Below are 13,590 nucleotides of genomic sequence, written 5' to 3'. Positions count from 1 at the left end.
TCTTGAAATTTGCATTTCTTTGAAGAGCAGTAACTGAGTGATGCTTGTGTGCTTTCAGTATGGGCGTTTTTAAATGTGGTTTTTCTTTGTTTCAGGATTCCTCAGAAATTGAGAATCTCGGGCAGCTTGACTGTCATCCTGGTGGTTTTTCTGGTGACAGCGGTGGTTGTTAAAGTAGAACTGGCTCCTCTTCCCTTCTTTGTCCTGACCATGGTCAAAATTGTCTGCATCAACTGTGAGTGTCTAGTGCTTAAAAAAATGCACAGTTCTTCAGAAAAAGTAGGCTAAACTAGCCTACTTGATAACAAGAGCAGTGTTGGTACTTTGATTATGTGCATTCACCTGTAGGCCATGTAAACCCTTTGTTTGTACAATGTGGAGAAAATGTTAAATGACTTTGTTGAAGAAGAATAAAGTGAAAAACGTAATTCAGTAAATCTAAATTTAAATAATACTAGATGAAAAGAAACAATAGAGAGCTTAAAATGAGTGCAGGTAGTGTGGGAGGAGGTTTTTATGAAGTTTTTCTACATCTCTGCTTGGGGCAGTGGAGTTGAAATGGATGTTGGATAAGTGTTCAGCTTCGTGTCCTGTAAGTGGTGCAGAGGACAGTCAGGATCCATTAAATGTCCACATCCAATCAATTACATGACCTCTTTGCCAGCTGATGGAGGAATAAAAAAAGCATATATTGATTCAATCTAGATTCAAAAGACAAAACAAGGACGAATTACCTCAGCAAGCGAAACAGATTCCAGCAGCTAGCAGTTCAGAATCCGGGTCACAAAGCATCACTTCTGGGATCACACCACCTTTCAGTCCCAAAACATTTCGTCTGTCCGCTCAGATTAGTGTCCCTGTTCAACCCCAAAATCCCTGATTTGTGTCAGTCTCAATGCAACGCTCTAAGGCTTGCTCGAGGCCATAGAACTACTGGTGAAGATTCGTCTTTGTCAATAATGTAATACAAGGAAAAACCAAAAACAGCAAGTAGAATTTAAAAAGAAAAAAATTAGCCATTTCACTATCACTCAAATCAAAATGAGCCAGAAAATCAACTTTTTCAGGTGACAAACTGATTAAAATTTAAACGTTGGTACAGAGGACAATCAAATTTCATTAATTATCCACAGCCACAGTTATTTAGATCAGCGGTCCCCAACCCCCGGGCCATGGACCGGAGTCATTTGGTACCGAGCCGTGAGAGTTGAGGCTCAGGTGTGAAATGTATGGTTTTCAGGGTTTTTAGCGTCATTTTGTTATCGTTTTTATCGTTAACTCAGTTTTCCTGGGACTTTTCACGTGTGTTATGAATAAATCCTCATTTTTTCGGTACCGGTACTAATTTTATTTTTGTTGTATTTATCCGCGACACCTTAAAGGCCGGTTTGTGAAAATATTGTCGGGCATAAACCGGTCCGTGGCGGAAAAAAGGTTGGGGACCGCTGATTTAGATGACCTCTTTGTCAGATGATGGAGGGTTGAAAACTGTATGTTGATTCAAACTACAGTACATCTAAATGGCAACAGCAAGAACGGGGATCTGGGGGTAAGGGGGGTACAGCAGCCAAAACATGAGGATGTGACCAACAAATTCATTTAAAATCACACACCAGGGGTACAAAAAGGGGAAAAATGACACAGAAGTAGTTCAGTTAAACAGAAAATGTGGGGAAAAGGCCTCAGAGAGTTTTCTGATTTCTGCACGTGCCAAAGGCAAATGAAGATACACAGCTTGCTGCACATCTGCAAAGAATTATCCTGCATTAGCAACATAATCATAAATTTAAGAGCCCAGAAACAGAAAACTAACAATTATAAGCTTCATGAAGATATCTGTATTAGAATAAGAATTTAATTCATGGCCTTATTTCCATGTTGAAGTCGTATAACTGATTATTTCTGTGGATCTTTTTTTGATAAAAATCGTCCCCTGAACATGTTGGGAAAATTCACACAGACAAAGATACACAAGCTGCGCTCTCACAGTGTTTGCTTGTTTACAATAAGCCACAGAGCAGCAGGAATGAACTTACCCCCCTCCTTATCCCCAGTGGGCCAGTCCTGACCCCCAGATTCGCATGTGGAACAGCCCATCGTGTTTGCTTTAGAGCGGAGGACACGGTGACTTTGAGGCTTTGATATCTGCGTTGGCACATTCCTCTCAGTTTCACACGTTTCGAGATTTCTGCAGCTACTAACTCGTTTGTAATGCGGAAGGAATTTGTCTGGAAAGTCTGTACTGACAAAAAACCTTTTTTAGGGGAGACAATTAAAATGATAGAAGTGTTATGCAACACTTAACTTGAATACTTTGATCAGAAGGATGTTGTTTCTCTCTGACATGCTTGTTGGCTATAACTGTGTAGATGTGGATCATTTTTTTTGTGTTTCTGTGTCACAGTCACTCTGTAATTCCTCAAATGTGTTTTTCTCTTTTTTCATCCCTCTCCAGCGTTTGGGGCGATTTTTCAGAGCAGTCTGTTCGGGCTGGCTGGGATTCTACCTGCCTCTTACACCACTCCCATCATGAGCGGACAGGGGCTGGCCGGCACCTTCGCTGCCTTCTCCATGATCTGCGCTCTGGCCAGTAAGTCTGGGATTAAACAATATACGGGGGTCATTTCTTATATTCTGAAAAAGTTCTGACCCTCCTCTGAGTCGGCTTACTTTTTATGTTCATCAACTTTAAATGAAGCCATGAAAAACTTTAGCTTCTGTAACTTACCCCAAGATGTCTACTACACTGAATTGCCCCCAAAAAACAAACAGACAAGGTCACTGCCACAAAACACCAGACCACCACAGCTCCTCTTGCAGGTGGTGAACCCATGTGGTTTATTTGAGCAGGCACTTGCCAACAAGGCCAGGGTTGCAGAGTGGTTTCCCCCTTATCCCTTCTCCAAGTGAGGTAACTTAGTTTATACAGGATCACCACATTTTGTCTTCACCCAAAACCAGTTTGCTTTGGGTTACCCTATCAAGGGTCAATTTACCCCACAGTTCATGCTCCTCCCCCAACATGGTGATTCACAGAGTAAAGCACTTGTGAAGCCATGGTGCCAGTGGCTTCAGTCTGTGATGCTTGAGTGAGTAAATGTGTTCTTCAGCCCTATTAATGTCCCCTGAGTCTGTCCTGTCCTTTAGAAGGTATGAGGGCTGGAAAAATGATGTGAAATTAAAGGCACAAGATTTCAGCCCTTGTGGACTTCAGGGGTCTGTAACTCTGACAATGTTCATAACGAGAATGTAAAAGTTTCTGTGGCTTTATTAAGTGTTCTTAAGTTATTAGAGAAATAAATCAGCTGATTCTGAGGGACTTGGGAGGAACTGATTCATTTTTCATGAAATTATCCAATAATAACAAAACTCACTAATGACTCTGTGTGATTGTCTTCAGGTGGGTCAGAACTGCAGGACAGTGCTTTTGGTTACTTCATCATAGCTTGTATTGTGATTCTTCTGGCTATAATGTCCTACCTCATTCTTCCCAAGATGGTAAGGCCTCAATCTATAAATAGAACTTACATTTTTTCCTGGTTTTCTTCCTTTCTAGTGCTTTTTATTCACAAGGTATTTGTTTGAAAAGGACGTTTTGATTGATGGCGAATAAAATTCAGTTTCTCTGGGAACAAGCTGCTCATCTTTGTCCTGCTGGTTTAGTGGAATCAGTTAATTATGGTTTTTGTTAACAGGAGTTCTTCCAGTACTACATGGAGAGCAGTAGATCTGCACCATCAGCCGATGAGGAGAACAAGATGGACTTGCTCAAAAAAGGTGCTTACCGGCCTGCTCATTATAAAAAAGGACAACAGTGTGAAACTTTTAGATGTGTGCAAAAAAGAAGCAGCAATGAAGCTAATGCAGATGTTTTAGTCAGGGGGTTAAAGCTAGGACACAGCTTTTCATGTTATGCTACGTTATAGTCCGCTTGTACCGTAGAGGCTGTGCTGTCACAAATTTCTGCCTCTTGGATGTTACAGATGCAAAAAAGCATAACGCTGTTGTAACTCAGACTTTGATTCTGGCTGTGCAAATTCTCAAGAACTGACATCACATGGAGAGCAATAAAGTTCAACATGTGTACCCTGCTAGATCAGATTCTCGAAATTCTGTCATCTGTTTTGTATTTTTCCATCTTAACCAGCGGTCTCCAACCTTTTTTGCACCACGGACCGGTTTATGCCCGACAATATTTTCACGGACCGGCCTTTAAGGTGTCGCGGATAAATACAACAAAATAAAACTAGTACCGGTACCGAAAAAAATTTTTTATTCATAACACACGTGAAAAGACCCAGGAAAACCGAGTAAACGATAAAAACGATAACAAAATAAAACCATACATTTCACACCTGAGCCTCAACTCTCGCGGCCCGGTACCAAACGACTCACGGACCGGTACCGGTCCAAAGCCCGGGGGTTGATCTAAACGGTAGTTTTAACAACATTCTGCTGAAATCTAAACTGATCCAGAATCTCAAAACCTGCAGATTCCACAAACCTGTTTTCTATTAAGTGCAATCTGTAGCTCACATGTGCTGTTGGCAGCACTCAGTAAGCTCCATCCTCGCCTGTTTCCTACGATGAAACACTTTGGAAATTGTACTTTTGTTTCTCTTGTTAGATTAGACAAAGACATTATTTAAAAAGATTGCATGTGACTGGTAAATGGGATTCAGACTGCAGGGCTTTATCTCCATCCAAGGCTTCAATCTGCTTGCTTCATACAAGTCTTTCTGCCAGTGTAATTACAGGCGTGGCAGCCACTATTCCTAAGAACCCCCTCACCCCCCACCCCAACTTCCTGTTAACTGTTTAAACACACAAAGACAGTTTAGAAAACTGCTCTTTTTCGCTTCTTTATAAAGAGCCAGGCAAATGATGCTTATCAGCTGAAAACCTTTAAAACCTTTAAACATTCAGCTGATGTGTGCCTAACTTTGCCCACTTTTTTAATGCTAGAAGTGAAAATAAACCCCCTCCTCACTTCTGCACAGCTGCACATATGATGATGAGGCTGCACGATTAGCATTAAAGCGGGTGAACAGAGCTGCAGGAATCCAGGGTGGAGGTGGATTCCTGCAGCTCTGGAGGTTTTAGAGAAAATAAATGGGAAGTCATCTTGTTTCGGGAGTTCTTACCATGTTTCCTTTGATATGAAAGGTTATTTTCTTGAGTCAGTGTAATTTTATAGGGAGTAGGAGTACCTAATGGGAACCCTTTTGACATATAAGATGTAACAATGGGGATCTTGTGTGTACACCCACTCAAATATAGTAATGATGCTCTAAACTCCAGGTGCTGCTTGACCAATAAATAGTTTGGGTTTTTTTTCCCCTGAGAACGTGAAGCTGAAAAGCGGCCGGTGGTGAATCTCATGGAAGATGAGACCAAACCCACCTCGTCTGTGTTTAACATCTTCAAGCAGGTGAGATGAGAACTTATAAGGCAGAAACTCTGGTTTTGTTACCGGCAAAACTTTTGAGTCTTTTTTTTCAAATCATAAATATCGTGTATTGAGTTGCAGAAGCTTCTATCACATTAACTAGTTACTACTGAAGCTGTGCAGCCAGCAATCTCATTACAAGTCGGACATTATCTGTTCCATGCAAGCATTTTCTACCTGTGTGACAGACTGGTTACATAATATTGATAAAGCTCTTCTTGTTCTCTCTAATCAGATTTGGGTGATGGCTCTGTCTGTGTGCTTCATCTTCACTGTCACCATTGGAGTTTTTCCAGCCGTGACTGTCGATGTCAAGTCGACAGTTGCTGGTGAAAGTGCCTGGGGTGAGTCTGCAGGTCCCTTTCATACAAACAGTTACTGTTACAGTAATCAGTGAGCCAGGAATTCTGAAAATCTGATATTGGAGTTGGATGACTGCTAAGAATCTTTAACTCCTAAACTCCAGCAGTAATGGAAACTGCTCTCAACTTCTTCTCTGAAAGTGGTCGTTACAGTGGGTTTTTTGTTGGACACTCTTCCCCAGAAGGATTTGTCTCCTTCCAGGATTGAACTGAGAATCATTTGCTTACCCATTAACCTCCAATCATGATATGGGGAATTTTTAAGGCCTGGACAAGTTATTGAATTTCATTCGCCTTCCAGTTCTTATAAAAATGAAATAATCATGACAAGAAGATTACAAAAACTGATCAGATCCTATCTCCTAGGGGGAGCCTGCTGGTTGACGTGGATTCCAAATGTCTGTTTTTTGAAAGGCTTTTAGTTCAACGTGCTATGAAATTGCTGCTCATTTTCTCTGTTTTCACACACGAGCTGTGTTTTTAGAAATCACAGTGTTTCCAGCAGTGCTGTGGAAAATATCCAGAATTCAGACTTAAGTGTTGTAGAGTCACTAAACCTGACATTTGTGCTCATCTGCATAGTTTCATTTGAAAATATTATGGGCGAGACTTCATTTATGAACTTCAGAGCAGCCTGTAAAATTCTAGAAATTATTTCCATTTAAACATCATTTTTCTATAAGGTTTAAAGTGTCACCAGATCAGTTTTAGAAATTACTTTGGTGTTCTCTGGATCCCTCCGTAAAAGTGAAAGCAAACTTCACCTCCTCCTCTTAAACCAGCAGAGGTTTAATGGATTCCTGTGTATTTTTATTTGAGGAAAGCATCTCTGCAGTCTTGTTGCTCTTGATTACAGTCGGTTTGTTTTGATCTCTTTTCAGAAAAGTACTTCATCCCCGTGTCGTGTTTCCTCCTTTTCAACGTGATGGACTGGGCTGGCAGGAGTCTGACGGCCATCTGTATGTGGGTCAGTAAATCACAAATGAGATTTCTTACCAAAATTACCAGTGAGGCCACATCACGAAGCTAAAAAAAAAAAAAAAGCCACAGTTAGTTGAAACTTGTTTGCTGTGGAGCCAATTTTTCAGGTTTCAGGTGAGTGCAGAGCTGGCTTTGTTTGTTTGTGAGCTCGGTCCAAATAGCTGCACGGCCAAGTTAACAAGCCTTTATCCATCAAAAACTCACACATTGAAAGTATATAATACACTACTTAAGCGTGTTTTAACCTGTACAAATATGCAGCGATGACAGTGACCAGTGCTTGAACCAGATGATCAAGTATTCTTGATTATTAACTCCTTTAAATGCATTTACAAACAACATTAAAGAAAGCCTCTGGCTGCATAAAATGTTTGCCCTTGTATGAATAACTGAGTCATGAAGGGAACGATGGAAAAACAAAAGACGTTCAGGGACGAGCTTTTCTGCTGAGATCAGAGGTTTGTATTGGAGGAAAGAGTGTGTGTGTGCGTGTGCGTGTGTGCGTGTGCGCGCACATACGTGTTGTGCGTGTAAAGGGATTTTAGGGGTCAAAAAAAAGTGACTGGTGTTTTTCAGGGTTTGCTAATCTTTCCCTCACATCTGGATGAACAATGGGTCCTGGGTAGAAAGGCAGAAAGCCCTCGGGTGTCTGTTTCCATTGTGAAATAATTTTTGGATAACTTTTATTCTCCTACAAGCTTTAATAGACTGTTTTAGGTTTGCAACAGAGATGCATAAATATTTTAGCTGATATTAAACTGAAAATCAAGTGGCAGTCATCAATATTTATCTGGTTTGTTACATCAGTTCTGCTAAATATTCCAAAAGTATGTAATAAAGACATTTTTATGCAGAAGACTTCACAGCAAAACAAAAAGCTTAGTGTCGTCAAACTCGTAATTCAAAGTAATTCGATATTCTTTCTTTTCTTTCAAATACACAAAACATTAAGTGATTTCCCATTTGTTATGTAGTTATTTCTGAAAACTTATGCAGATGACATGATAATATACTTGGAAACTATCTTGTTTTCCTCATGTGGTGTTACCAGCTCTGCTTGGATCGCCTGTTTGTGGCATTTTTGTGTTGCAAACGGGGAAGCTGCAGAGCGCCCTCTGGTGAACAAACCATGCTATATCAATATGCGCGTCATGGTTGATGGGTGTTTCTTCCATCACTTCTTTATGCTGTTGTCATTTATCAATCCTATGTTATAAATACATCATCAATCTCTAGTAACCTCTTGCCAACTGGTCAGACAATACACGTTTTTCCCAAGCGACCGCTGGTTGCCAGGGGGTTGCTAACCAGTCTCTAGGCCCAGTCAGCCCAGCGTAGCTACAAGTGCATTGACTTGAAGGAGGCGGTGTTTGCAGCTGATAACCAATCACAAACGTGTGACAGGGCCATCCAAACGGATGATTTTACTAAGGAAGTCAAAACATATATAAAAAGATTAAGATATTAAACACATAATCCAGTCATTTGATAATGATGAAAATCCTACACACTGGCACTTGCATATTTAAAAAAACAACAACAACAAAAAGAAAGAAGTTCATCCTGTTCACCACTTCTCAGCGTCATGCTGATGTTTGTTTTTAGAATCATCGCTTCCTTTCTGGTAAAAACATTTATTCAAACCTTTTGAAACCTCGTCCAGAAAAAACAAATTACCAAGAAGGTCAGATTTCCTGTGCGGCAGAGGAACTCATCTAATTTAATCATCAAGCCCAGTACAATCTGTTGACGTCCTCTTACCTGGCAGGAATGCAGCTTCTCGCTGCAGATAACGCTTGTCAGCTGATTCAGCACCATGTGATGTGTTTTTTAAATCGTCAGATGAAAGATTGGCGACTGTTTTCCTCTCTTTGTGATTCCACATCTGTGTTTGTCCTGTGGAGTTAATGCTGCTCGAGCCTTTTGGAAAGTCAAAAAAATCGAGAGCACGTTGACGTTGCATGATATTATTTTATATCGCTGACATAGGGGGGAAAAAATCACACTAATTTCTCTAGAATGCTGATTCTGTGTTTTTGGGCTCATAACAAAAACGTTTAGGAACCACTGCTCTAGAAGATTTCTATATTTAACATATTACATCTTTTAGGGGAAAATGCTCTTCTGTTGAAGGGCTTTACTATATATTGAGTTAATACATGATAAACACATTATTTTATTTTGGATTTATATTCATTCAAAAGAAAAATCTTTGGGCTGTGAGAGAAGGCCTGAACTGAGTTTATTTTTACCTTCATTTTTTCTGGTTGGTGTAATTTTTTTGTTTTCTTCATGTTATTGAGACATTTTGTCATATTTCACATTATCTTTTGAGCTATTTCACAATATTTAAGTTGTTTTGTTATGTGCTGTGTTTAATCAACGAAAGTTTTTAATCTTATAAAATCTTGTTTTGTAATTTATCTATATCTCATTACTTATTGCATTCATGCCTTCTTTTGCATTGTATCTTATCTAATGCTAGTTTCTGGATACCAAACAGATCTCTTCAAATATTTTTTTTGTCTGACAAACAATCAATACTCTTTGTGTTTCTCTCTCTCCAGCCGGGCAAGGACAGCATCTGGCTTCCTATCCTCGTGGGCCTGCGGGTCGTCTTCATCCCCCTCTTCATGCTCTGTAATGTCCAGCCTCGTGTGATTTCCCAAACCGTGTGGTTCAGCCATGATGCCTGGTACATCATCTTCATGATTTTTTTCTCCTTTTCCAACGGATACCTGGCCAGCCTCTGCATGTGCTTTGGACCCAAGTAAGGACTGCTCACCTACAAATCACAAACCCATCGGGGCGGGGGGGAGAAATATTTCCTGCCTGTCCTAAAACCTTGTTCCTAACAGGACCTCTAAAGGCTAAATGAAATCAAAACAATATGAAAACTATTAATTCGTACACATCTGCTGACTTGGCTTTTGAGAGCTACAGAAGCCAAGTCGGTGAATAAATCATTAAATAGTTCCCATTTCTAACTTCAGTTAAAACTGCGAACCACATACAAATTTGATCAAATGTAAAAATCAAATGAATTCCATTGAAAGCTGCTGGTTGTTTTAACTCTGTGTCCACACTGAGGTAACTGCAGCATGCTTTTACTTTAATGATATCCCCAAAACAAACATAACATGTAATAGCAGAGAGAAAATATTAAAAATTGATGCCTAACGTAGAACCGGTCGTATGTGTTTCTACCTAAAGTAGCAACAAATCTGGCACCACACTACTGCAGACATCAGTGGCTGTGAGCAGGGGTGAAAATGATGCCAGTGCTCAAGTTTCCAAATCTGCATTTCCTCTGGTGACCATTTGAGGCCGGCTTCATAAACCTAACCCATCCCCATAGACTCGCATGTTAATTTGGGATATGAATAGACTGGAAAACAAACAACATTTGGCCTCTGTGGATTGTTTCTCTCCAACACTACATAACTTTCAGTTCTCAAATGTGTTTGTGGAGATAATAATCTGAATTTCAGGAGTGGGACCGTGCCTCCATACATGCCCCTTCTTCTTCTTTGTCTATATATTACGCCCCTGCACTATAAGCTGTTTGCTAATAGGCCTTCCGAATTCAAACAGTACCTTTTGTTTTTTATGAAACGAAAGTTTTCATTGAAGGTAGTCTAACCAGCCAGACAATCCCCTCTCCATATTCTATCTATAAGATAAACTCACCGTTAAGACTTCACCAGCTGTTGAGTCATTATCTCCAACCTCAAAATCCCAGAATGCTTCAGTGCCAGTGTTCATCAGAGCCCAGCTACCTGATTCAATCTTCAAGTTTTGCCCAAGCCATCAGCTACTAGAAACCCTGTCAAACCTGAATGAGGATGGTACTCCCAGCTTGTGAACCATTTCTCAAAAAGCACCAAAGCAGAACTGACACTCCACTTTGTGTTCCTTAACGACTCATTCTTAACTGATTTTATCCCTCTGTCACCTTACAGGAAGGTGTCGCAGCACGAGGCAGAGACGGCGGGGGCCATCATGGCCTTCTTCTTGTCCCTCGGCTTGGCACTGGGAGCTGCTGTCTCCTTCGGTTTCCGGGCTGCGATCTAAAACCTGCAGTAGAACCTCAAGTAGATTTAGGTGGACCATCCTTTCCTCCAACATCTTCCCTGTCATGATCCTGTATGGGAGCAGCTTTCAGTAACAGAGAGGAGACTGCACAGCAGGCTAGAGGACCTCAGTTTTCGACATGTGTACAGTTGAGACTCATCCATTCAACAAGAGCTGAAATGGGATTTTTTTTTTTCCAGCAGCACAGTGTGCAAACCTTTGTTTCTCCTGTTTTTGAGGACATTTTCTAATTGGTAACCACTGATCAGATCAATATTTGGAGTGGAAATCAAAACCAAAACTTTTAGTTTTAGTGTACTTGTTATAGAAGAGCACAAAGTCTTTACAGCACAGACTCATTGATCAACTGTTATTTAAAAAAAACAAAACAGGATTAAAATGTTTTAAAATAAGTTACTTCAAGGAATCATTTTTAAAGAACAAATCTGTCGTTAATGAGGTTTTTAGATGGTGCTCGGTGGCTCATTCAGTAAATTGAAAACGTTTACACATCAGACATGAAACGCAACTGTTAATCACTCCAGACCGTTGCAGTCTTTAACGCGGATCAAGCCAAATAAATGAAGACAACACGGGAAAATCTTGAACTCTGAAGGGAAATCTTGACCCATCACTCGGTTAAGGAACTGCTTCACTCCTCTCTGCTCAGTTTTTTTTACTCAACAAAGACGTCAAAACTCAAAGAATGTAAAGATGGACTGAATCCTAAAGCGGAGGTTATAAATAACTTTTTTTTTCTCCTGCTGAATCTTCTTTGTTTTAGCGAGCATTTGTAGTTTCAGATTATTGTTATTATTATTATTATTATTATTATTGTCTCTCTTGCTTCAGTTTGACTCATCCAGATGTCACACGTTTTGTTTTTTTCTTAAATTGCTGCGTCTACCTGATAAAAATGAGACTTTGTGAATAAATGCATCATGAACATGCAAAACGTGCAGCCGTCAGTCACGTTACGTGGCAATGTGAGTGAGATTGGGACTTTAAAAATGGCGTATTTTCTCTTTTAAATGTTCTGTACGTTTTATAGCAAATGTAGTTTTTAGCTTATTTTGGGGAGCCGTTCATATCTCAATAGGAGATAAAAATTGGTCATTTGTTGCATTTTGGTGGCCTTGTAGGGCTTTATTTTCTAAGAAGTCTGCTTTAATTGTACACAGGATTCTTATGAATACTAACAGCCTGCTTGTTTATAAGCACTCTGGTCTGGGCTTCTAGTCTGTTTGAATGTGGGTAGGAATCTGTCACAGGCCATTAAAATGTTGTATTTCACTATAAAGTCATTCTGTGTATTTTTAAGACTTTGGCTCCTCTTGTTGGTCAGTTTTGGAAATGCAGCACTTCACGTCTCGGGACATTTCAGTGCTGAAGAAACTGTTGAAGAAAAGAAAAGAAATCCATACTATAAAAATACTCTATGTAAATTCAAACAAAAACAAACCTGGGGACTGTGGTGTAATTGCTTTCCAAATATAAGTGATGCCAAGCCCATTCAGTTCAGTCTTATTCATGTAATGCCAGTTCACACCAGCAGCTGTCTCAGGGTGATTTATATTTTTCAGTCTTTAGTCAGATCCCTGTTAGTTTTAGCTTTTCTTCCGGGGATTCACAGACAGGATTTATATTGTAAGGTAAGGACCCTGCAAAATTAAAGCAGAAAGGTCTCCAGTGAGCAAGCACTCGGTGACGGTGGGGAGGAAGAACTTCCTTTCAACTGGAAGAGACCTCCAGTAAAACCAGGCTGAAACCTTTCACCCTTAAAAAGAAAAAAAAGATTTCTTCAATAGATCTTTTTCCATCTTCACTGAGTTTAGTCATTACATTACAGATTACAGTGGGAGGGAGTAAAATGTGAACATTTATTCCATCTTTGATTTCACCTTCTCTAAATATAGGAAGACAGCATGCTTCACATCAAGATAAAACCTGTAAATAACAGTAAATGTGAGCCTCAGCTCCTTGGTGCTGCACATGAGCCATAAGTCATTTACAATACATTAACAGACGCCTCATCTCTTAACCAGAATTCTCAATTTTTGCAACATTAAATGTGTTTAGATATGTAGGAATATACGATAATCCTACAGGATAAAAACTATTTTAAGTGTATTATTTAGGAGAGAAAATGAATGTATTCTTTTCAAACTCTGGAGATTTACAATTCTAAATCACTAGTATCAAAAGCAGTGTTACCAAAAAAAAACAAACAACCCCGTCCCCAAACATTTTCCACATTATCAATCAGGAAAGAAACACATGAACTATTACTATGTATACCATGTGCTTTATTAGTCCACCAGGTTTATGTCACAGGTGCCCTAAATCAACAGCACTGTTAATTACTAGAATCCTGTTTTATCCACCAGTATGCACAAGCCCTTTGATCAAACTGATATTTTTATCCCTAAAATATAATTGTTATTCAAATGTTCAAATTTGCATCCACAAAAAGGCTAAAGTATTTTTTTAAGATGCCAAATTAGTTTACTTGCATTCCTGAACAGTTGAACTGTTTAGTTTATTAATCTGACCTCAGATTTCCAGTGTGCCAGCTCGAGTATATAAAAACATGATTTCAGGTTAAACAGGGTTTTGACAGATTCCGAAAATGTTTTTGAACAGGTCTTACACATTTGTTAAACCCTGTATGTTTATATGTAAATACAGATATTTACATATATAAACACAGTGGAATCTTTTTAA

At 39.6% G+C, this 13,590-nt stretch overlaps 1 protein-coding gene across 11 annotated transcripts in view; it reads left to right on the top strand.

Moving 5' to 3' along the window:
* LOC309720435 (equilibrative nucleoside transporter 1-like) overlaps positions 1–12,186 on the top strand; it is a 38,168-nt gene extending 25,982 nt beyond the window's left edge. For all 11 annotated transcript variants that reach the window (XM_082557375.1, XM_082557374.1, XM_082557372.1 and 8 more), the window contains 9 exons: positions 96–235; positions 2,456–2,590; positions 3,401–3,498; positions 3,696–3,777; positions 5,346–5,431; positions 5,685–5,793; positions 6,693–6,778; positions 9,360–9,562; positions 10,755–12,186. In XM_082557375.1, coding sequence (XP_082413501.1) covers positions 96–235; positions 2,456–2,590; positions 3,401–3,498; positions 3,696–3,777; positions 5,346–5,431; positions 5,685–5,793; positions 6,693–6,778; positions 9,360–9,562; positions 10,755–10,866 — 1,051 coding nt within the window. In that variant the 3' untranslated portion in view covers positions 10,867–12,186. The remainder of the gene's footprint in view (positions 1–95; positions 236–2,455; positions 2,591–3,400; positions 3,499–3,695; positions 3,778–5,345; positions 5,432–5,684; positions 5,794–6,692; positions 6,779–9,359; positions 9,563–10,754) is intronic.
* The last annotated feature ends 1,404 nt before the right edge of the window (positions 12,187–13,590 follow it).

This window comes from Aulonocara stuartgranti (assembly GCF_965226115.1).
Source record: "Aulonocara stuartgranti genome assembly, chromosome: 13".
Lineage (NCBI taxonomy): Eukaryota > Metazoa > Chordata > Actinopteri > Cichliformes > Cichlidae > Aulonocara > Aulonocara stuartgranti.
This window is presented reverse-complemented; position numbering and strand designations above follow the sequence as displayed.